The sequence below is a fragment of the Anastrepha ludens genome, chromosome 2, assembly GCF_028408465.1.
Source record: "Anastrepha ludens isolate Willacy chromosome 2, idAnaLude1.1, whole genome shotgun sequence".
In the NCBI taxonomy this organism is placed as follows: Eukaryota; Metazoa; Arthropoda; class Insecta; order Diptera; family Tephritidae; genus Anastrepha; species Anastrepha ludens.
The window spans coordinates 169,487,340-169,512,166 of NC_071498.1; the positions used below are offsets into that span (position 1 = coordinate 169,487,340).

At 36.3% G+C, this 24,827-nt stretch overlaps 2 protein-coding genes across 2 annotated transcripts; one reads left to right on the forward strand and one right to left on the reverse strand.

The window, feature by feature from the left end:
* Positions 1-17,921: 17,921 nt before the first annotated feature.
* Positions 17,922-18,836, reverse strand: LOC128860435 (uncharacterized). The gene is made up of 2 exons (XM_054097967.1): positions 18,275-18,836; positions 17,922-18,211 (listed from the first exon to the last, which is right to left on the reverse strand). The coding sequence occupies exons 1-2, from the start codon at positions 18,690-18,692 to the stop codon at positions 17,946-17,948; spliced, it is 684 nt and encodes a 227-aa protein (XP_053953942.1). The 5' UTR covers positions 18,693-18,836; the 3' UTR covers positions 17,922-17,945.
* A 5,044-nt stretch (positions 18,837-23,880) lies between these two features.
* Positions 23,881-24,614, forward strand: LOC128855738 (NPC intracellular cholesterol transporter 2). Its single transcript, XM_054090896.1, has 3 exons — positions 23,881-23,947; positions 24,103-24,213; positions 24,307-24,614. Exons 1-3 carry the CDS (start codon positions 23,881-23,883, stop codon positions 24,612-24,614), a joined length of 486 nt encoding a protein of 161 aa, XP_053946871.1.
* The last annotated feature ends 213 nt before the right edge of the window (positions 24,615-24,827 follow it).

Here is a 24,827-nt window from a genome sequence, read left to right on the forward strand (position 1 = left end):
TAAGTCTAAGCAATATGGGTGATGCCAGATTTGTGATATATTATCCATTTCAACACTTTCCCTCAAATCTGACATCGCTTACAAATTTATTTTATAAATACTCAAGTGTGTTAAATTAGTAATTAAATTAAGTACATATTCCCGAAATATTAATCTTAAATCAGTTTCATTCCGAGATTTTGTATACAATGAATGTGCTTGGTTGCTAACAAACTTTTTGTCAAAACGTCCGCTGGCATCTCTTCAGTGCTAACATATTTTATAATAATGTCTTTTCTTTCAACAGCTTCACGGACAAAGTGATGACGTATATCGACGTGTTTGGTGCGGTTATGGAAAATCGGATTTTTGCTTAGCTTACCGGCGCCTTGGTTGTCATTGTAGATGATTACCGTTCTGTCTTCGCCGGTTATTTCTCTGACTAACCTCTTCAGGTGTATTGCTTCTTTGGTTGAATCTGAAAGCGCCATGTACTCAGCTTCGGTGCTTGACATAGCTACTGTACGCTGTTTTCTGGACTCCCAACTTATTGCTCCGTTCGCTAATTTAAATGTGAACCCGGTATATGATCTTCTGTCGTCAATATTTGACCCCCAATCGGCATCGGCGAATCCTTCTAAGGTGCTGTTTTTGGTTGAAGTGAAAGTCATTCCAAGATTTGGTGTACCTTTTAAATAGCGCAATACTCGCTTTGCTGCCACCCAGTGCGCACTTCCGTAGTTGGTGTTAAATTGACTCAATACGCTTACGATGTGTGCGATGTCTGGCCTTGTTGAAACAGCCAAATACATTAGTGAGCCAACTAGATTCTGGAATGGCAGTTTGCTTGCAGAATTACGTTCTTCTTCGGTTTTCGGAGACATTGCCTTAGACAGCTTTATGCTTGCGTTTGCAGGTGTGGCGACCGGTTTGCATTCTTCCATGTTAAATTTTTTCAGTAATTGGCTTACGTATTTCGATTGACACATTGTAATAGTTTTTGTGTTTATACATTGATTAAATTCAATCCCGAGGCAAAACTTTATCGGGCCTAAATCCTTCATTTCAAAAGTAGATGCCAGTTCATTTTTTATTTCTTCTAATTTTTGCTTGTTGTTCGACGCTACGATTATGTCGTCAACATATATTGCAATAAGAGCAATAGTGCTTTTGCTTCTGTACATATATAAACACGGATCACATTTCGATGCTGTCATGTTCATATTTTGTAGCTTCTGATCTAGCTTTTGGTACCACAATCTACCCGACTGTTTTAAGCCATAGATTGCTTTTTTCAATAAACAGGCGTTGTCTTTCGTGTATTGAGATGCTTCAGCATCGCTCAATATCTCATGCAAATCGCTGGGCAAAGTCATGTATATTTCGTTTTCTACAGTTCCGTTTAAATATGCGCTTACAAAATCGAGCTGGTGGACCTCTAAACCCATTTCTGCTGAAAAAGCCATTAGCAGCCGTATGGTGTTTAGCCTAGCGACAGGTGCAAAGGTTTCATTATAATCAATTCCAGCCCTTTGAGTGAATCCTTTTGCTACCAGTCTAGCTTTTCTGGTGTCAACACTGCCATCTGATTTGTATTTAGTTCGAAAAGCCCACTTAGATTGGACAATCTTCTTCCCAACCGGTCGATCTACGATCTCCCAAGTATTATTTGACATAAGCGTTCGGTATTCTTTTATCATGGCTTTCTTCCATTCGGTTGCTTCAGGACTTGAGAGGGCTTCTTTACTGCTTTCTGGGTCGGTACTATGGGCTAATGCTGTACTGTGATGTTCATCTTCGAGAACCGCTTCCGGATCACTGGTAGAATTTTCGTCGCTTGATGACATTTCGAAAACTGGTACCATATTGTATTCTAACCGTGGTCTACCGCGGGACTTAATCTTAATTTTCTTTCGGCGGCCTCTACCTCGTTTAAGAGCTCGTGGCGCTTGAACGCCCAAATCTCCAGTTGTTTGGGGTTGTTGTTGTTGGTTTTCGGGAAAATTTACCGGTGCCTTTTCTTTCGTTTGTTCTAACTGCGAATGTATTTCGATGTCTTTCGTTAAAAATTCTTCGTATGTGTCTATATTCTGTTGCGGGACAAACACGACGTCTCTACTTCGACGTATTTTTCTGGCTACGGGGTCCCAAAGGCGGTAACCCTTCGACGTGTCGCAATAACCTACAAATATGCATTTTATGGACTTCGAATTGAATTTACACTTACTTGCACTTTTGTCTAACATGTACGCTGTGCAGCCGAACTTTTGTAAGTAGCTGACATGTGGAGTCCTTCCCATCCATATTTGGTAGGGAACTTCACCATTTAAACTTTGTGATGGACAGCGATTGCGTAAATAGTTTGCGGTATTGATAGCTTCTGCCCAATATGCTGGAGGAAGGCCCGATTGTATGAGCATGCATCTGGCCATTTCTACGATGGTTCGGTTTTTCCGTTCGGCCACTCCATTTTGCTGTGGAGTGTATTCGATAGTAAACTCTTGTCGTATACCTTCGGCTTTGAGGAAACTTCTCATAGCATTGCTTGTGTATTCAGTTCCATTGTCACTTCGCAGACATTTAATTTTCTTACCAGATTGATTTTCCATTAAACGTTTATATTCTTTGAATTTTTCTAAAACTTCGCTTTTATGTTTTAGAAAGTAAATTTCGCACCATCGACTCTTGTCATCAATGAATGTGAGAAAGTAACGTGAGCCAGCAAAAGATTGCGTTTTCATCGGCCCGCATACGTCACTGTGTACTAACTCTAAAACATCCATGGCTTCACGAGTCGACTTCTGAAATGGTTTCTGTGTCTGCTTTCCCTGAATACAAGTACTGCATGAAGTTAAGTTTGTTTTCGTATTTGCGTTTATTCCAATAACTTTTTTCTTGTCAATAACTGCCTTTAGATCTTTTTCGTTTAAATGGCCAAAAGCTTCGTGCCAATCTTGAAGTGATGTTGGTTTCATGTTGGCGATGGCTATAAATTCAAAGGGTTCTTCAACGTAATAAAGATTCTCTTTCCGCTCCGCAACGAAGATTCTTGCGCCTGTCGAAGCATTTTTTACAATAGCTTTATTTCCGGTAAATGTCACGTCAAGACCATGCTGAGTCATTTTTGGCACTGACAACAAATTTGTTCGGAGGTCCGGCACATACAATGTTTCGTTAAGTGTAACATTACAACCGGTATTCGATTTGATTTCCACTATTCCGCGCCCTTCTATTTTCGTAAAGCTCTCATTCGCTAATGCTAACGTTTTGCCGTTTAAGGTTTTAAACTGTCGAAATTTTTCACGCAATGCACACATGTGCGACGATGCCCCTGAATCTAGACACCATCTGCCACTCATATTTACGCTGCTTGCACCTAAAACGATTTCTTCAACTTTGCACGACGAATAGTTTTGTTCTTGCCTCTGTTGTGGCTTTCTGTGCTTGAAATTTTTGGATTTACAATCTCTTGCTTTGTGGCCTATCTTTCCGCATGTGTGACAAGCGTATTTGAAAGATTGTTTCTGTTGGTCTTCCCTTGCTGTGTTTGGTGGTCGACCTCTGCTTTTATTTAAGTTACGTCTATTCGCATACAATACGTCTTCGGGATCTGCTTCTTCATTTCGTTTCCGTGCTTCGAACTCCTCCAATAATTTCACTTTCAGCATTTCTAGTTTCGGTAGTTTTTCTTGCGTCTCAATTGCAATTCTGAACGTTTCGTATTCGTTAGGAATGCTATACAATAGCAGGATGGTCAATAGTTCATCTATGACGACCATATCCATTTCTACAAGCTTATCAACAATGTCGAAAAATTTTCGCAAATGTTCGTGCATATCATCACCGGGTGTCATTTTGTGCAATATGAGCGATTTGAGCAACATTGCTTGACGTGCTGGTCCGCGGGATTGATATACCGAATGCAGTTTATCCCAAATATCCTTCGATGTACGACATTGTTTAATTTGCTGTAATTCGGTTGGAGAGATTGATAATATCAAATCTGACCTTGCTTTGGCATCGCTATCTATCCATTCGTTCACTGCTTCGGGTGGCGCTTCTGGTTTTATACAGCTGCCGTTCACGTATTTCCACGTCTCATTTTTTATTGAAATGGCTTCAACCTGTATTTTCCAGGTATCAAAATTTTCTCTATTCAGACGTTCAATATTAATTGCCGAAAAACTCATTTTTCAGTTCGCACTTCACTTTTTTTTTTCGTTTTTATGGATGTTTATTTTCTTCTGTTGTCAAGATCTTTTCTTTGTTTCGCAGTTGTGGTTAAATGGGAACTATCCAGGCGCAGTGGAAGCGTGCTGGGCCCATAACCTATTAAAAATATCGCAGAGTCTTGTTCGAACGTGTTCTTTATTTGAACAACCAGGAAGTGAGAAAAAATGTGTATTTAATGAATTGACATAAATGACATTTAAGTCTAAGCAATATGGGTGATGCCAGATTTGTGATATATTATCCATTTCAACAATTTAAGAATAATTTTATAATTTTGTTTTTATTGTAAAGAGGCACTCAATCTTTTTAATTCTTCATACAAAAATTTTTGAAATATTTGTTTCTAGGTTTTATTTATTACATATATTTATAATTGGCGCGTACACCCTTTTGGCTGTTTGGCCGAGCTCCTCCTCCTATTTGTGGTGTGCGTGTTGATGTTGTTCCACAAATGGAGGGACCTACAGCTTCAAGCCGACTCCGAACGGCAGATATTTTTATGAGGGGCGACCGCTATTAGAAAAATGTTTTTTTTTAATTTCGGCTACGGCGGCCGAGAGAATAAAGAGAATAAAATAATAATACTTTTTTATATATTTTTTTTTTTGTAGTTAGGTCAGGTTGACCTGGCTGGCTGAAGCGATCACATAGATCTGTTGATCCTTAGTGTTACCAGATGGAGCTAGACCCTTACTTTTCTTTGTAGTAGACTTCTTGTAATAAGCCTACGTCTTTTGCGATTCTAAGTAGGAGCTCTAACCCCGAGAGACATTTCCTGCATATGCAATCATCTATCTGCGGCTAATCTCTCTATGGCTTCCCTGCTTCTTAGGACATTTTTAGATAAAGCTGCATATGAGTTTATTGCTTTTATCGCCGCTTGGCTGTCAACGTATATACTCGTATTTAGTTTGGAGTTGCTCGATGTCTTTGCGAATGCTATTTCCGCAGCCTTACCTACAGCAAAGACTTCTGCTTAAAAGATACTGCAGTCGTCAGGAAGCTTAAATGATTGCCTGATGCCTAGCTCTGCGCAATAGATCCCTGCCCCTACACTGTCTAATATTTTCGAGCCATCTGTAAATATATTAAGAGTATTTGGGCTTGGTTTCATTCCTTTTTCCATCCCTTTTCGGAATTTCTTCACCCAATTGCATTTCGGAGTCATATAGTCCGTTTGGACCCTATAACTAATGCCTATTGAGCTATGTCCGAATGTTTTACAGCTAAATTCGCCTGTCGTGCTGAGTCCTACGCAGATTTAGCTGCTAGACATTCCGCCGCAATATCAATCGGAGACAAGTTGAGTATTCTTTCAAGCGCTGCTGTTGAAGTAATATAGTTCCCACCTGTTGTACAGAGTGCACCAAGTCGTTGATTACTTTCCATAGGCTTTTTATATGTCGGTTTTCTTAGCGCAGTTCACCACACCAGAGCACCGTATAGTAATATCGGCTTTACTGTAGCTGAGTAGCACATTATAGCAGGAGATAGAGAGGCCTTATATTTTTTTAATTCTGATTTACTTACAATTTTTTTAAATATTCTTTTAGGTTTTTTTATTATAAAGAGGTTTTAAACTTTTTAATCATATTTTTCTTGTAACATTTAAGAATACTTTTTTGTTTAATTTATAATTTTTTTAATAGTAATTTATAATTTTATATAAGAGGCTTTTAAAATTTTTTAATTCTTCTTACAAAAATTTTTGAAATATTCGTTCCTAGTTTTTTTTTATTATAAAGGGAATAGAATAAGAATATTTCTTTATAATTTTGTTGTTTTTTTTTTTTCTGATTTTCTCACAATATTTTTTCAAATTTTGTGTAAGGTTTTTTTTTATTACAGAGCCATAATTTTTTTTAACATTTAAGAATTTGTTTGGTTTTTATTTCTCAATTTTTTATTATCATTTTTTTTAAATAATTATAGTCTTATTTGCTAAGGTTGTTTTCATTATAGAGTGGCTTTTAAATTTTGATGTAATATTTAAAAATATTTGTTTATACAATTTCTAAAATATTTTTATTAGGTTCTTCTTATCATAGAGACGCTTTAAATTTTATTAATCTTTTTTTTACTATTTAATAATATTCTTATAACTTTTTTATTATAGAGAGGCTTTAAACTTTTTGAATCATAATTTTTTTGTAACATTTAAGAATATTTTTATATATTTTTTTGTTATTTGAACTTTTTAGTTTTGATTTTCTTAAAAAAACATTTTTAATTAAAAATTTTAGATTTTTTTTTTAATTTTCTCATTTTTTTTAGGTTATTTTTTTTTTAAGAGAGGCTTTGAACCGTTTAATTCGTCATTTTTTGTATGATTTAAGAATATTTTTAAAATTTTTAGGGGCTTTAGATTTTTTATCGTTTTTTTTTTGTAGTATTTAAGTATTTTTTATAACTTTTTGTATTATATAAATATAATTTATTAAAAATATATATATATATTTAAACTTCTTTAGTTTTGATTTTCTTACAAAAATTTTTAAAATATATTTATTGAGTTCTTCCTATTATTGGAGAGGCTTTGAACTTTTTGAATCGTAATTTTTTGTAATATTAAAGAATTTTTTTAAATGTTTTTTTTATTGTGGAGAGGCTTTAAATTTCCTTAATCCCAATTTTCTCTCAAAATTTCAAAATTCTAGTTGAGTTTTTTTTTTGTATAAAATTGTCAATAAGCCTTCAAATCTATTACCTCTTCTTCTTCTGCTTCTGGTCCTCGATCACTCGTGTGACATAGCGCAAGTAATTCTTCTATAAATAAAAAATGTAATAATAAAATACTAAAATATTTCTATGTTTAGACTTTTCCAGCGAGGTTTAAAAATCAAGGTGCGCCAGATGTAATGAAATTTTAATTAACACCATCAACAACAAGTTAATCAAAAACTTCATTCAAAATCAATTAATTTACCAAATCAAAATGACATTCAGACCAAACACACACGCATACTTGCATAGGTTCGCCCACAAATACACACAACCTAATTAATGACCTTTATGAATTTTTCACGGTGTCAACAAATGGTCTCTCGGCCGGCCGGTTGGTCGGTCGGTCGGAGTGTCAGTAATTTAATACATACGCATCCTGTCAATTAGACAACAATTTAATTTTACCGTTTGTTGCACGAATACTCATATCACTTGACAAATTTTCAAACTGACATTTCCCCCCAAAGACCATTGCAAACAAGCGAATCACAATTTAATAAACAACAGAGACACTTACATGTGCTTGCGTGCTTTTGTATGGGGTGGGCTTGCACGCTTGGCAAGTGTGCCTAATTGTTGTATAGAAATCAAACACACACACATTTGTGTGGGGTCAATTAATGTCGGAATTCCAAATGTTATGTGACTAATGACAAAGTATTCGTAGAACAAAGCAACAATTTATTTGGCTTGAAATGGAGAACGAGTTTGTAAGGAAGCTAAAGAAAGTGGTCTACACAATGAAACGTTATGTATCGGGTGTTTTTTTTTTCAAGAGCTTGAGAATTTAAAATGGTAATAAAAAACAGAAATATTTTTGAAATTAATTTTTTAATTATGATTTGGTAGATAATTTCAAGGCATTTATTTTTTGAATATACTATCCGGTCTTATGTCCGCCGCGGCTTCCAGTTACATGGTCTATTCAATCAGTCTAATTTTCGACTATTTTTCCAATAAATCTTACCGTTTGGCGTCAATGGTGGCTTGAACATTACAATAAATCGTTTGTTAGGTGCATTGTATGGCAAGTGCACCGTCTTGTTGGCAACAAATATCGTTGATGTTTAGCTGATTAATTTTGGGAATCAAATATTCAGACAGCATGACTCGATAGCGCTCATCGTACCATACTTTGCCGTTCACCGTAACGTCGGGCGTTTGTGGGCATCCTCACGGGGCACTATCCGCGGGGCATACATGCCGTGAGACTCGGAATTACTTCGAATCCTTTTTGAGTCAGCGGTTGGAGGATGAAGTGGAATCATCTCAGCACCTGATCCTTAGCTGCCCTGCTCTCGCGGGACTAAGATTTGAGCATCTTGGCTCTCACTTCTTTTCTGCGCCTTGATATCAAAAACCTGATGAACTTCATCAGCAGCATAAAACGGCTAACACAGCCGCAAATTAGTCACCGTTCAAAGTCAACAAATACTCAACCCCTCCTTTTCGTCCTATCGTTTTCCTTCATCTCTTTTTTGCCCCTTGCAATTGTATCACCACACTTCTTTCGTCCAAGTGAGCCCACTTTCTGGGCAACCATTACAACCCAACCTAACCGAAAGTAACAAGGACTGATGATACCGCCAGCGTGTAAACCGCACGTTAAATGGACGAATTATTCTTTGAGCTTTGCGAACAGATTTTTTTTAAGTAAAATTGCACAATTCGGAAGCGTTGTTCTGGCGTTAAACGATTAATGATGACTTGCGGAACAGAAATGTCAACTCAGTTTGCCACTTTCAGCTGTAAAAGCGTAGTTATCGATATCGATAGTTCTCATGCAACTAAAAATTCACCCTTTATAATATGGTGACTACAGGGTCTTTCAAGCTCAAAATTTATTTTTAGCAATGTTTTGCTGTGCCAATATGATTCTATTTCATTTCCTAGATATCAATTAGAAAATCTACAATTTACAAAAGTCAGCACGATTCTGCTCGAGTATTGTTAAAAAAATTCAATGCCACTACTTGTAGGTAAGTAATTTGAAAATAGTTTTGGTAGACCCTCTTCTTCTTTTTAATCTTATTTAGGATTATTATCCTGTTTCTAGCAAAAGTTTATATACAAGTAATGCAATACAAAAATCAGTGCGTATTCAAAATCAGATGTTGATCGCGAAGTCCAGCACTTTTTTCCATCTCTTTGGTGGTCTTCCTCGCGTACGTGTAGTGTTTGGTTTCCCGGTCATCACCAGTTCGGCAAACAGTCGTCGGTCATTCTGAGCACATGATAATTCCAACCTCGTCTTCTTTTGCGGCTCCGTTTTACTACATCGAGTATTTCGCACATTTCTCTTATGATTTCGTTCCTCATAAGATCTCATAGAGTATGCCCGATTTTAGCTCTAAGAGCTCGATAGTTGAGATAGCACGTGTGCTCAATGGCAAACGTCATTAGGGGTCGGACGCAAGTTTTATAAACCCTTACTTTGCTTTTTGTGCTCATTACTTTGTTTCGTCAGATGACGTATCGGGAACAACCTGAGACTCCAGCCGATTTTTGGCACTGACTTCAAACTTCATCCCTCGAGATTTTCGAAGATGTGATCTTTGCTCCCAAGTAATTCAACTCCATAACTAGTTCAATACTTTGGTCGTGGGTAACGAGAACTCTGACTCTTTAGCGAGAACGAACTCCTGGCCAAAAAAGTTGGCCTCATTCTATCACTTCCCTTCTGCATCCATCAAAGCCACGGTTAGCAAATGGGTCACTTCAACCCACAAGGGAGCTTGACAGGCTGAGAGAGGCTGCAGATGGACTAACCTCATGTCACCTGTCATGTCCGACCGACTGTCGCAAATCCTTCTGTCATTAAGCAGAAGGAACTGCCTATAGCTGGCTGGACTGACGACGGGCCACTTTCTGTGGGCGAAGCACATGGAAAAGGTAGGCATCTCAGACGGTATAACCTGCCCAGCGGGTGAAGAGGAGGATGAGACGGCGGACCACTTTCTGTGCATCTGCCCGGCCTTCGCTCAAATCAGGTTTGAGGTCTTTGGCACTGATGTGTTAAGCGGTGACCACCTTGGCTTCTTGGCACCCCAAGATCTACTCAGATTTCTTCGGAGGTCAGGTGGATTTAAAGAAAACTAAAAAGAGCACCCGAGTGCTGTACAATGGACGTAATTGTGTTTGAGTGTTGTACTTGCTAGTCTGTAACGACGAGAAAAAAGGATCATATACCTTCGTATAGTGCACGTTTAACGCAACTCAATTTGAAATCGACAAAAGAAGGTGAATATTAGCTTTAACTTTTATTTTTTGCAGTCCTCGAGGACTTCATGACCGTCAGCCATTTTTGGTCATCGTTGCTTTGCTATGCTAGAACGTATCATGCACGTATTGCACCTACTGGCGGGGATATTTCTGAATTTAACCAAATCTCATTATCTGTCGGTTTAATTTTTCTTTGGCCAAAACAATTTTTACTGATATTCTAAATACGATGCCCTTATTTAAGTGCATTGTTAAATAGTTTCTAAAGAAATTATTGTTTCAAAGACTAAATGTGCAAAATAAATAAATATCCCAAAAGTCTAATTTATACCCTAGAAATATAGTTAAGCCGTAAAAGGGATGTAAATAAAATAGATTTGCCCATTTATGTATAAAACATAGAAACAGAATATTCCACAACACTGCTTTACGATTTTTCCAACTGTGGTTAACCACCCAGAGACAGTGTCGATGAAAAGGTCAGCAATTAAAACGTGAAATGGACATCTATGAGTAAACATCGCCGCCTTGCCACATTAAAATGTACGAATAAAGTGCACTCAGGTGTTGTTATTTTAATAATATTTTCTTTTACTTTGAAAATCTACTGGCACACAAAGTTTTTCAGGCATTGCAACACAAGCAAAGCGAAATCACCAGGCGCTGACCAGTGGCCTTGAAACGGCGAATATTCAAAGGGAAACCGAAAAGCAGCACGGCCGAGTGGACTCAAAGAGCGAGTGACACGCATTTTATGCGGAAAATTACACAAAAACTGAGCTGAAGTACCTTTTCCCGGGGCGATAGATAACGTGCCCTACATATGTGTAAATTCGTATGCGAGCGTGTGTGTTTGCCTATGTGTGGGCTACCACTTTTCCTTTTTCAACCGCACAAGTTGCTCTACTTCGTTTCTAAGTGTATTTTTTGTTGCCTTGCAAGTTTCACCACTGCCTTTGTTTAGTGGTACTTCGGTTCTTTGGTCCTTTGATTATTTATTAATTTGCATATTTTGTCATGCGAAAATTTTGAGAGCAGCGTCAGCAACATACCGTCGCTCTGCAGCACACACACACACGCCCGCACAGCAGCACTGATGCACGCAAGCGGCACTGCGACCCTACACACACACACACACGCGCGCATATCTGTGACGCGTAGACCTGTGAGCGTCGTCACTCGCAACGCGCCATCAATTAATTTGCCGCAATTACCGAATGTATGTAAAATTCCTCGATTCAGATAAGAAGTTACACGCGTCCGAACAACTTGTACAACTCGCTCACAACAACGCGCTCCTAAATGTCAAGCAATTTGCCAAATCGGCGTGTCGGCATGTCAGCATGTCTGCATGTCGTCGCAGTTAATGTTGTTGTTGACGTTGCTCACCTACTTTCGTTTGTGTTTAGTGCCTAAGCACTGGGAAAAATGCAAAGAAATGCGCCTCTAAAATATTTAATAATTTTGTGTTCCACTTGTGGCTGCGGAAAATTGCAGCATGCGAGTACGTGGTGGGCACACATACATAGACAGACGTGCATACATGCATACTTAGTTGATATGGAATTTGCATACAAATGTTTTCAGATTAAGAGCGAATGCGACTATTATTTAGTTATAATTAAAATTTAACTTTGTAGTTTTAACTTTCAATGCGCAGCGCGTTGGCTGCTCCAAGGCGCGAGTAATGAATGTGAGTATGTGTGTGTGCGCGCATTTGCATTCGGATTTTAATTACAACGGTATGCGGGATAATTAAGTGCATGCGTGTGCTAATAATTATGTGTGCGTGTAAAATTGGCAAATTACATGAAAATAAAATAATTGAAAAATCGATGGACATAGCAGAAAGTGTTCTCTCTTACTAACAAAAAATAATAAAAACCAATATAATAGTAATAATAATAATATTAAAAAAATAGAAATCGCATTAATAACAAAAACTATACTTATTTTTTTTTTATTTTATTTTAATTTTTATTTAATTATTTATTTATTGCTTATGTGCATCAAGGACAGACTGCAGACTGCTAATCTAGTAGAAGCTATTAAGCACACATCAACTGGAAAAGGTCCAATAGCAACGTATGGATGTGAAACATGGATTCTAACTACTAATATAAATAAATATCTGAGCGGAAAATTATGAGGAGAATTTTTGGTCCAGTACAAGAACGTGATGGGTCTTATAGAATAAAACATAACAATGAGATCGAAGAACTTGTAAATGGACAAAACATAGTGCGCTTCGTGAAGGTGCAACGTTTTTGAGAGCTAAGGCACGTACTTCGAATAGATAACAAGAGAATTGTAAAGAAGACTTGTAACTTTCATATTTTGGGCACCAAGCAGCCACCAAGAAGGAGGGCAGAGGATGTGAAAGACGACCTGCGTAGCATGTAAGCACCGATGAACCGATACGTACGGAGCGCAATAGTAAAGAAAGCATAGGCTCACCCCGAGCTGTAAATGTTATAATGATGATGATAATGAACTAAGCAGCCGCAGTATACAAACAGACAAGCAATGGAGCGCGTAAAGCTCAAAATAAAGAGTTTCATTACTCAATTTTTTTTTTTCTTTATTTAGAAAAAAAGTTATTCAAAGTAAAATTTGACTAAGTGACTAAAAATGACTAAATTTGCGCCTTTTCTGATAATAATTGGCGCGTACACTTCTGTTAGGTTTTGGTCTAGCTTCTCATCCTATTGCCTGCCGATGACGACCGCTGTTAGAAAAAACGTCTTCTTTCACCGAGATTTGAACCTACATTCGCTCTGAATTCCGAATGGTAGTCATGCACCAACCCCTTCCGATAAGGCAGCCGCCGGAATTGTTTATAGAATCATATTAACATAAGTTTCATATAATCAGAATATGAACGAGAGAAACTTCTCCTTCTTCTTACTTGGCGGTTTAACCGCTTACGCGATTTTGGCCAAGTTTAACAAAGCGCACCAGTCGTTTCTTTCTCGTGCTAACCGGCGCCAATTGGACACACCGAGTGAAGCCAAGTCCTTCTCCACCAGATTTTTCTAACGCAGAGGAGGCCTTCCTCTTCCTCTGCTACCACCAGCTGGTACCGCATCAAATACTTTCAGAGCCGGAGCGTTTGTATCCATTCGGACGATCTGACCCAGACAACGAAGCCGCTGGATCTTTATTCGCTGCGCTATGTCTATGTCGTCGTAAAGCTCATATAGTTCATCGTTCCATCGCCTGCGATATTCACCGTTGCCAACGTGCAACGGTGCAAAAATCTTACCCACAATTTTTCTCTCGAACACTCCAAGCGTCGCTTCATCGGATGTTGTCATCGCCCACGCTTCTGCGCCATACGTTAGGATGGGCATCATGAGAGTCTTGTAGTGTGTTAGTTTTGTCCGTCGAGAGAAGACTTACCTACTCATTTACCTACTTGGTTCATAGTAGCACTTATTGGCATGAGAGATTCTACGTTGGATTTCCAGGCTGATATTGTTATGGGTGTTAGTGCTAGCTCCTAAGTAAACGAAGTCTTTTACAACCTCGAAATCATAGCTGTCAACAGTGTCGTGGGTGCCGATACGCGAGTGCGCCGACTGTTTGTTTGAAGACAGGAGGTACTTCGTTTTGTCCTCGTTCACCACCAGACCCATTCGCTTTGCCTCTTTATCCAGTTTGGAGAAAGCAGCACTAACTGCGTGGTTTTTAGGGTCGATGATGTCAATATCATCGGCATACGCCAAAAATTGTACGCTCTCCCTTACTAACAACAAAAAATATTAATAATTATAATAATAATAGCAATAAAAAATATAAATAAAAATAATAACAAAAAACATATTTATTTATTCATTTATTTATGTTGGTAATCAACACAAATATTCACAATTTCGTTTCAAAAAAGGAACTGCGTTAATATGGCCAAAGACATGATTTCTAAGGCTGAATCCAACCCAACATTCATCAAACACATCATTACTGGATACAAGACGTGGGTTTATGACTTCGACACGCCATCCAGATATCAGACGAGTGGGGGGAGAGCTCCGAACGAACCAAGGCCAGAAAAAACTCGTCCTGATTTTCAGGCAAAGAACAAAGCACTGCTCACGGGCTTTATGGAACGAATTTTCTTGAGAAGGTCAGACAGTTTAAATATAAATGAATAAATAAATAATTCTGATATCGAACGCTCCGTAAGAGACGAGCAAGCTGGGTTTCGCCCTGAGCTGCTTCAAAAATTAGAAAAAACGTTGGCACAAGTGCATAATATCTTATGGGGATTGCTTTGAAGGGGACCAAATAGATATTTATGAATAATTAAATAATTTTTGAAAAAACACAAAATTCGTGATACTTTTTGCACACATAAACACAAAAATAAAAAAAGTTTTAGGCATCACCATTAACTAAAAAATCCCACATGGAAACAACACATACTGACCAAGAGAAACGAGATGAGAAAAAAAATTCAGAAAACTCAACTGGCTACTAGGAAAACAATCAGCCATAAGGTTATTTAATAAACAAATGACGTACAAATCAATAATCAGACCGACATGGACCTACGGAGTAGAAATTTTGGGGACTGCCAGTAAATCAAACCTACAAATAATACAGAGAAGTCAATCTAAGATGCTAAGGACAATCACAAACGCAATCACTGGAAATGGAACTTCAACCGAGAAGACTAAAGTGGAAAACATCCAAAGATCTTGCTCGTACTGTAATATAAATAAAATTATAGAAAGCTATGCTGTGTTAGTTTTTACTAATTTACTAACTTATAACTACAAGGTGGGCCATATAGAGTTTGCTTTTTGAACCACCTATTTTTTTGAGAATGGTAACACAAATGACATGTCAAATGTGTTCATAATTTACTTAAAGGTTTGACATTTACGAAATGGGACGCTATACGCTTCAACAAAATTGGGAAATATTGAAAACCTATTTCCAAAATGGTGAGTCTTCTTCTTCTTTTCTGATTTTCACATCGGTGGCGGTTTTTGGTCTGGCGGCATCATCGGGCCATTTTTTTTCGAAAATGAGCGAGGAACCGCGGTTAAAGTAAATGGCGAGCGTTACCGTGACATGCTCAACGAGTTGTTTCCAAAAATTGAAGAGGGTGACATGGACGACATTTGGTTTCAACAGGATGGGGCAACTTGTCACACTGCCAAAGTTACACTCGAACTTTTGGCTACCGTTTTTGAAAACCGAATAATCAGCCGAAATCCCGAAAACAATTGGCCGCCTCGGAGCTGTGACTTAAGCCCGTTGGACTATTTTTTATGGGGAGCCGTTAAAGACAAATGCTATGCGAACCATCCAGAGACGATTGATGCTTTAAAACACGAAATCGAAGTCGCCATTCATGAAATTGGAGCTCAAACAATCGAAAAAGTGCTTAAAAATTGGGTTGATCGAATGGCCTACTGTAAAGCCAGTCGTGGCAGTCATTTGAACGATATTATTTTACATTCATAAATGACAATGTTCAATCTCCAAAATAAAAAAAAATTGATTGTATTTGATTGTATTGATTTTTTTTTTTTCTAGCCTATTCAAAAGCAAATTTTACATGGCCCACCCTGAAAATACAACCAAAGACAATAATGTTCTCTTCGAAAGCAAAGGGACATTTTAGTTCCAAGCCCTAACACCAATTACTTATTGTTAATATTATATTAACAGATTGAAATTTATATTGGAATTTAAAAAAAACAAAAAACAAAAAAAAACTTTTTGTGGGGTAATATAAAAAATAATTCGAGCTTTTCTCGACTCTATGACAGTCTAAAGCAAGGGCTAAAAAAAATAGATTGACAGGTAGTCGTATGATTGAAATAGTATATTCTAATAAAGTTCCTGTTTTTTTATTAAATTTCATTTTTAACTAATATAGAATCTCTCCTTTAGCCACCCTTTATATACATACTTTGCCTGCTGTGTCTCTACCGAGGAAATCGTATACATTTTATGGTTTCAAAATAAACACCTTCAGATGTACACAAAATACGAGCACTACTTCGATTTCTAGGTAATTTTCGTAATAATTCTTTTTCATATTCACCTTTAAAATTAAATTCTAATGCTTAGTGGTGCGCTTCTGAAGATATTCTTCATTTGTTGAAAGATGAGTAAATCCTTGAGGATGCCTTAAGCCGCAAAAGCCTATAAAGCAAATTACGAAGCAAAAATAAACTGTAAAAACCAAAATTTGTCCAGACATTTATTCGGAATTCTTTTGTCCGGCAAAAATGCGACAGGCGGAAAATATTATCAATGTGAAAAAATCACACGCATATGCTTACGCACGCATATGGAGGAGGGAGGCATTTCCAAGCAGAGAAGCAATGCATAAAAGGTCGCCCAGTAGGAAAAATTTAGTACAGAATAGAGAATTTAGTAATTCAATAGCAGGGCTGACAAGCGAAGAAGTTCTGGAAATAATTGCTTCAATAATGCAAACTAAACTAAATATATGAGATAACCTCTTAGGGTGTTTTCTCTTTGATAATAAGCAATAAAATTGTATAAGAATAGATGATTTAAATGCAAGACATCAAGTCGAGTAAACAGTTCTAAGGGTTTTTGCCTTTGCTTCGACGATGAAATCAACATCGTTAGCAGTATAGCCAACTTTTGAGTTGCCACACTAAAAGTGCAAATTTTCTTTAAATCAAAGAATTTTTTTTTTTCATAAAAGTTTGCATGTAACGGAACCAAAAACTACACTACTATAATTCAATAATACAAAATTTATTTGATCATAAAATACTTTCGAATTTTCAACTTGTGGCCATAAAATGGGCATATTTTGTGTTTTGATATACCTGTTTACTATCCATGTGGCAATTTACATCATCTGGTATGCTAAAACTACTACAACAACAATTTTCTCCCTTTAATCAGTAACGAATTTTGCTTTTGAAAGTATTCACTGCGCTGAAAACGCACTCAACTTCTGCATTTGAATGAAAGAGCCGAATTGCCAAATTCGCCCTTATTTTCAAATGGCTTCAGACCAGTTGGGTCCTTGAGTTAAAAAAAAGCAATAAATAGGGCATACAAAAGAAAATTGGCAATTGAAAAACAGGTACAAATAATAAATAGAACGAAGAGAAGAGGCCCTAAAATATTGCCTTGTGGCACCCCTGAAGATGCAATGAAAGGTTCCGAACATTCACCCTCAATCATTACCGCACTTTATTACCGTCTATCGGATAAATAAGATTTCAAAGATTGAAAGAAAACAGAATGAAAACCAAGCGAGGCTAATTTACGTAATAGAATTGTATGAGAAACTCTATCAAATGCTTTAGTCGGTGTATACCATAGGTGGGCACTTTGCAGTAACAGTAAGAATGCAGTAAATATAATATTTTACTGATATTGCAATTTAATTTTCATTACCAGTAAACTTTTACTGATTACTGAAAAAAATTTGCATTACCAGTACACTCTTACTGATTACTGAAAAAAATTTGCATTACCAGTACACTTTTACTGATTACTGAAAAAAATTTGCATTACCAGTACACTTTTACTGATTACTGAAAAAAATTGCAGTAAAAATATTTTTTTACTGATTACTGAAAAAAATTGCAGTAAAAATATTTTTTTACTGATTACTGAAAAAAATTTGCAGTAAAAATATTTTTTTACTGATTACTGAAAAAATTGCAGTAAAAATATTTTTTTACTGATTACTGTAAAAAATTTGCAGTAAAAATATTTTTTTACTGATTACTGAAAAAATTGCAGTAAAATTACTGTTAATATAATTTTATTTGCTATTAGCTATTAGCCTTTCTTAACACAAGCATTTCAAAATTTGCATCGCTGAGTTTTTGCCTTCTAGACTGATTTACAATTCCAGCGAATGAAAACAACCGTTCTACAGGTGCAGATGACGGTAATGGGGTATTATATTTTAAAAATACGTTTTTAATAGCCTGATATTTATTTAGGCAACTTGTTGTTTCTTCTCGTTCGGCCAGGTATAATAGCGTTTCTTGCAGATAATTTTCCGAGTCAGTGGAACCACATTGTATGCTAATATCTATTTAAGTAAATATATGCATAAAACAAATATTTAATTGAAAACCAAGTGTAAACAGTTTACCATTACTTTCATCCCCGAAGTCAAAAAATGTTTTTTGAGGTGGTTGAGGTAGAATACGAGTTTTGGCACAGGCTACTTTTCCATACTTGACCACATAAGTGTTGAACATTTTTTTAACTTCCTCTTCTGTTTGCGTTTTAGCTGTTTCTAAAAGAGCTTTCACAAATCGCAACTTAATGTCAGGGACAGAAATAGCGGCAATAACAGCATCCCAAGCATCAGGCTGAATCAGGAAGTACTTTTCAAATCTTTTAAGCAAAGCTTCATGCATTTTTTTGCTACTTTCGGTTAAATACTTCAAACTTTTAGGCTCCAAACGACGCATTTTTATACTTAAGGACACTATAGTGGGTATGAAATAACCAAAATACATGGTCTTTTCACCCTGAAGGAAATCGATTGCTTCTGTTTTATTCATTGATTGCGCACATGGAAAATATTACAAAAGACTTTATAGTCTAGCGAACCTGACTTGTTGATACCCTGCAAAATATTTGCAAATTATTCATTCTTCTTAATTTAAAGAGTACTTATTATTATATTGAAGTAAACTTGATTTGACAAACGAAAGAACGTAGGTTAATCGATTCTGACAAAGAAGCTGATAATTTATGTAAAAATAATATATCTTTAACCTCTACTCTTTCTATGTTGTATAGATATGTGTAGGGTGCAATGAATATTTATTGGCCTATTTTTTTCAGTGCATCTTCATCCAATTCTTTTGTTTGGATTGTACGACAGTTACAGTTATGGGGTTATTATTTTGTTATTTAGGAAAATAAGAGAAACCAAAAAAAAAAAAAGAATTATTGAGTACATAAATGATTGAATCTCGTGATGAGAGTGTATTACATTTTGACTTCCCATAAACAGTAAATATTATACTGATAATGCAAATCAAATTATATTATCAGTAATTTTACTGCAATTTTTTCAGTAATCAGTAAAAAAATATTTGTACTGCAATTTTTTCAGTAATCAGTAAAAAAATATTTTTACTGCAAATTTTTTTCAGTAATCAGTAAAAAAATATTTTTACTGCAAATTTTTTTCAGTAATCAGTAAAAAAATATTTTTACTGCAATTTTTTCAGTAATCAGTAAAAAAATATCTTTACTGCAAATTTTTTTCAGTAATCAGTAAAAAAATATTTTTACTGCAATTTTTTTCAGTAATCAGTAAAAAAATATTTTTACTGCAATTTTTTTTCAGTAATCAGTAAAAAAATATTTTTACTGCAATTTTTTTCAGTAATCAGTAAAAGTGTACTGGTAATGCAAATTTTTTTCAGTAATCAGTAAAATTTTACTGCTTACTGCTATTTGTAATGCAGTAAATTTATAATGCAGTGTGCCCACCTATGATATTTAGTGCCTCTGTGGGTGTGGTCCTCAGTGCTCCGCAGATGCAAAGTCTGGTCATTCTTTGTACATGTACCATGGTTTTATTGATATATAACTTATCTAAAGCCGGTCACCATACTAGTATACCGTATATTAAGATTGGTCTTACAATTGCTGCGTAAACCCAATATACGATAGATGGGAAAAGACCCCAACCTATTAGCTGTTTACAAGAGTAGAGTGCTATTGCTAAGCACTGCACTTAGTACGGGCCCGCCATCTATCGTTACGGATTTGAACTAGGTATTATTTGAAGAATGGTAACACTTAGCTGGCATCTGATTTGACAGAAAATTAGTTTTATTCTTCCGCTGAACGAAAATGGTTGTGTATACGCTCAAAAAACGCTGGGAAATATTGCGACATTACTTTGAAAATCATGGTAATGTTGCAGAATGTATACGAAAATTACGTACGGCAATGGGAAGAAGAAAAGCACCGAATGAAGCGTATGTGCGTTACTTTGCGAAAAGAGTAAGAGAAACTGGGTTGCTTATTGACAAACCAACGCGTGACCGACCAAAAACCGTGCGTACACCCGAAAATATTGCTGATGTGGTCGAGAGTGTTCGTGAATCACCAGGAACATCAGTTCACCGTCGTTCTCAACAATACAATCGAAAATGTGTTGAAAAATTGGACCGATCGTATGGGATGGTGCATGGCTAACCGAGGCAGCCATATGTATTCCATCATTAACCGAAAGGATTGTACTTCAAAATAAAAACAACAGTTTGGAAAAATATTGATTAGTTTCTTTTTTATAGCATTTTTAATTCCGTAAAGTTATATGGCGGACCCTTTATATAAAAAATTTCGATTTAAACTTTTTGATCAACACTTCCATATGTATTTTTATCTGTGGTGCAGACTATTTTCAATTCGCACAGGGTATTTTTGCTTGAGTCTGAGAATTGACAAACCCACCCCACCGAAAAACCAAGCTGCTTCACGTATGTAAGCAAGCTTGCATTGCACACACTTCACTGGCGGCTTCGTCGTGTGCCATCGTTTACCACCTTTATTATCAACACTCCGCTTGCTTCCCTCTACTGTGGGATCTGCACTTTTCTAGCACATTTTTTTGTATCTTGTCTGACGTGCGGTAATTCGTCACATTCACCGCAATTGCAGCGTAAACTTAAATTCACTTCGATTTTCATACACACACACTTCAGGCAGCTCGCTCAACAAATTCAATGTAATTTTTCACAATTTGCCACCTGTGAAATGGACGATGTGCACATACACACAAATAAGTACACATACATACACGTATGTACAATGATGTTTTTGTACTTAACTCACACATACGCGCGCATAGAATTACAGTTTCTTGTGACATTATTTAATATGTCAAAGAGCGAACTCATATGAATCGGATTAGTTAAATTCCATTAAGAATGAAAATGAAAGATCTGCAAACTGTTGAGCATTCACTTTGAACTGCTGAGCTGGAGGGCTGATGAAGACATCAATGAAGCGAAAATATTTGATTAAAAATCACAAAAATACGCATCGATTGATGTAGCGCCTCCTGATATGCATCTTTTATTGTTGTTCCATGTGTGTATACGTTAGCTTACACTAAATATGTACTTGTAAATGGAAATGTGTGCCTACAATTTTTTTATATGTGTGTGTATGTGTGCATTTACCTCTATATATGCCATTGTGGGCTAATATTACGCATTGTCATGGCTAATACTTTACTTACTCTGCAAAATCTCGCTGCGTGTGAAGCTAAACGGAAGTTCATTGGAAAATACTCAGTTCGCCTCCCTTTTCAATGCGCCTTGGCGCATATTCCCAATACATTTTATCATTCAGATGCTTTTACATATCCGCTTAGCGCATTGTATGATACGTAATATTGCGTTCCCCGGCGTATTGAAATGCTCTTTTAAAAATGCATACAAGCGAATAGATTACAAAAATATGTAGGCTGGCATACATACAAAAATGTTCGTATCTACTTAAGGTTAAGCCAAACAATTTCACGTTCTCTTCGAAATCATATTAGTGCCATTTTGTGTGTGTGTGTGTGTGTGTGTGTGTGTAACTAATGAAATTATGCAGAAAATTTTGTTAAATGGATTTTTGAGTTACTAAAAATAGGCAACAAAAGTAGTAGTAGCGAAAGAAGGGGCTATGAAAAAAATATTTTAAACATATAATAAATTTTAAAAATATTAAACTGTCATTTCGTTCATAATAGAGAGTGATCCAAGGCACATTCAATAAAGGTGGTGGCACTAGACTAACAACAATTGTCAAAGAAAAGTATTGGCAAAGTAGAAAACAAAGTCTGAATTTGCCTTGATTCATTCTGGGCTGACAGCCGTATGGACACGGCGAAAGAAAAAAATAAGTCAGCTGATTTAACGATACCACCTCAATAAATTCTTCTTGGAGTGCTCAATTTAGAGGTGTCAGATTTTAAATTGAAATAAAACAACGAAAATTCCGATAAATTGGGCAATCTTTATTATTTTTGTATAGAACCATTCATGACATTTATTTTTTAAATATAATCCCTTTCAAAACTTGCCAGCAACTGCGCCGTAATTTGCTCATCCGTAAACGCCAATTTTTAATGACTCGCGACTCGCTGGAGGACCTCGGTCGGTATCTGAAATCTCGTGAATAACTTTAGTAATCTTGGCTTACAATGCCTCAATCGATTATTTTTACACAACACGTGCTTCTATCAGCATTAAAATCACTTGTTGAAAGCTTAATATATCAAAAAAAAAAACAATAGTTCCTTTATATTTCGCGAATAATTTTTTGTATGCAAAACTCGTACAAAAGTGAAATTATGGGTAAAATATGCACGAACTTATGGACTGACCTGATACATAAAGCATTAAGACTTTGCATGCCCCCACAAATAAAAGTCCAAAGGTGTGATATCACACGATCTTGGTGACCAATCCACTGTCGCGAGACGAGAGATAAATTCCTCACCGAAACGACAACGCAGTAAATTCATTGTTTAACACAGCGCTGTCTTGTTGGAACCAAACACTATGGATGCTTTCCATTTCAATTCAACCGGGCTATTCGGGTCATGTTCTTTGATTTCGATGTAACTCAAATATGTTGCCCTCTGATCAAAATAGGGAGACACGCATTTTTTTGTTCGCCCGAAAAAACAATTTCTCAAGAGTTATCGGCAATTTTGTTTTTCGGCTCAAAATCGTTTTTTTTTTTTTTATTATATAAAAAAAAATTTTTTTTTAATAACTTACATAACTTATAACATAACTTAGTCTAAAATGAACCGATTTTGATAATTCTGGGTTCAAAATGATCGTCATTACTTACACGAGCGACTTCACATAGAAACAATTGCAAAAAAGTAGTTCAAATATTTTTATTTAGCAAAAAACAAAAATTTAAATTGAAAGGTGTATTTTTTTTGTTTTCATAACTTTTTCCAAATCAAGAGGACAAATTATTTCTCAAGAAAGCGCAGAAAAGATGGAGCTCCATTTCTTCATGTGCTATTTCCAAAACCCTTTGGCCCCAGTACAATATATGAAGTACTCAGAAAGTCTTTTGGATTCCTCGCCATTCAGTTTCCAAACTAGTAGCTGTATTTACCAGCCACTGGACGATCCGAACACACGCGGAAAAGCTAGGTTTGCCATTTAACCCCATTACAGAAGCTGTGGGGACCTTTCAGAGAAAAAATGTTCTCTATAAATGCCCGGGTATGGCAGCTAGACGATTACGGCCACTGGGAGATCCTTTCCTGGACAGCCTGGGGCAGTGCGCCAACCTAATTCCCATCAATCTTCTCCATTATATCAACAGATCTGACTATCTACAGTGCAGTGCAGTATGCAAACGTTAAATCCCATCAATCAATTTTAGAGGGTATAAAATCTTGGGCTAACGAAATTTTACTTTCTCAGTGAGTACGCCCAATTACGAATACTTGAAATATTTTAGGTATTAAATAATGCATTTCTCTTATCGCTAATTAACCCAAAAAAGAGAAAAAAAAAGTTTGCTCCTCAAATGATTTGCAGCTTGATAAGATTAAATCAAACTACGACGCCTTGTATAAATAGAATTTACGCCGAATTAAAGGCAGCATAGCTAAGCGCGCGTTCACTTAAGAATACAAAATTTCATTTATTGCAGTAGACGCCTTGAAGTCAATAAAAATAAAATTACAAAAAAAACGACATGTGGAGGAAATTCGGTGTACTATCGCTCATCCTGGTCATCGCCGTTGCCACCGATGTTAATCAATGTAAGACATTTTTTGTTGCTACTCAAAAGGTTCTCAGTACGCAATGTCCCTATGCCGAAAAGATTATAGAAAGTTGGATTATAGAAATTTAATTCTTGTCGAAATACATTTTGCCTCTTATGGAAACATTTTGTTTTTTTTTTAATCATCATCAGGCTCTGATAATAAACCCTTCCCCATGGCTGTGCGTGTGCTGAATTGCGAAACACAGCCGTGCGATGTTTACAAAGGTTCTGAGATGACATTCGAGATCGACTTCTATGTGGGTAAGGCAATAATAGTTCGAAGAAAATTGGAATTATATTTAATGGTAGTTGTTTCCCCCTTCAATTATTTTATGCTCCATTGCCTCATTGCAGATAAATTTGTAACGAAGTTGACAACTTTGGTAAGTGCCACCACCTTGGGCATAACCGTGCCATATCAGCTGCCCGATGATGTACGCGATGTTTGCTCGAACCTAATGTATGGCGCTTATTGCCCTCTCTACGCCACGGAGGATGTTACCTACCTCTTTAAATTTCCTATTGCCAATTATCCAGAAGTTAGCGCTAAAGTGGAGATTTATGTCGTTGATCAGGATAATGAAGTGGCCACCTGTTTCGTGTGTAGCATAAAGGTGAAAAAAGCTAACGGTAACAGCACAGTTTATGAAATTGAAGATTGAAAACATTTGGAGAGAAAAAATATGAAAACACTTAATTAAGCAAAATTGTTAAAAGTGTATTAGAGCAAGAAACGAAATCAACTGTGATAATTTGGTATGATTTTTAAATGTAAAGAGAATATACATTTTTGTTTTGATATCCATCATTTATTTATATTAATATATTACAATTTGAACTTCAAAATGAAAATTATGCTGTATTTCAAATCTAAA

Bases quoted from the DNA above. Each gene is read 5' to 3' on its own strand.
- LOC128860435 (XM_054097967.1), bottom strand. From the start codon at position 18,692: ATGAATAAAACAGAAGCAATCGATTTCCTTCAGGGTGAAAAGACCATG. The intron at 18,212-18,274 runs GTAAACTGTTTA...TTACTTAAATAG, and splicing joins CTTCGGGGATGAAAGTAATG to ATATTAGCATACAATGTGGT.
- LOC128855738 (XM_054090896.1), top strand. From the start codon at position 23,881: ATGTGGAGGAAATTCGGTGTACTATCGCTCATCCTGGTCATCGCCGTT. The intron at 23,948-24,102 runs GTAAGACATTTT...AATCATCATCAG, and splicing joins TGCCACCGATGTTAATCAAT to GCTCTGATAATAAACCCTTC. The intron at 24,214-24,306 runs GTAAGGCAATAA...GCCTCATTGCAG, and splicing joins CGAGATCGACTTCTATGTGG to ATAAATTTGTAACGAAGTTG.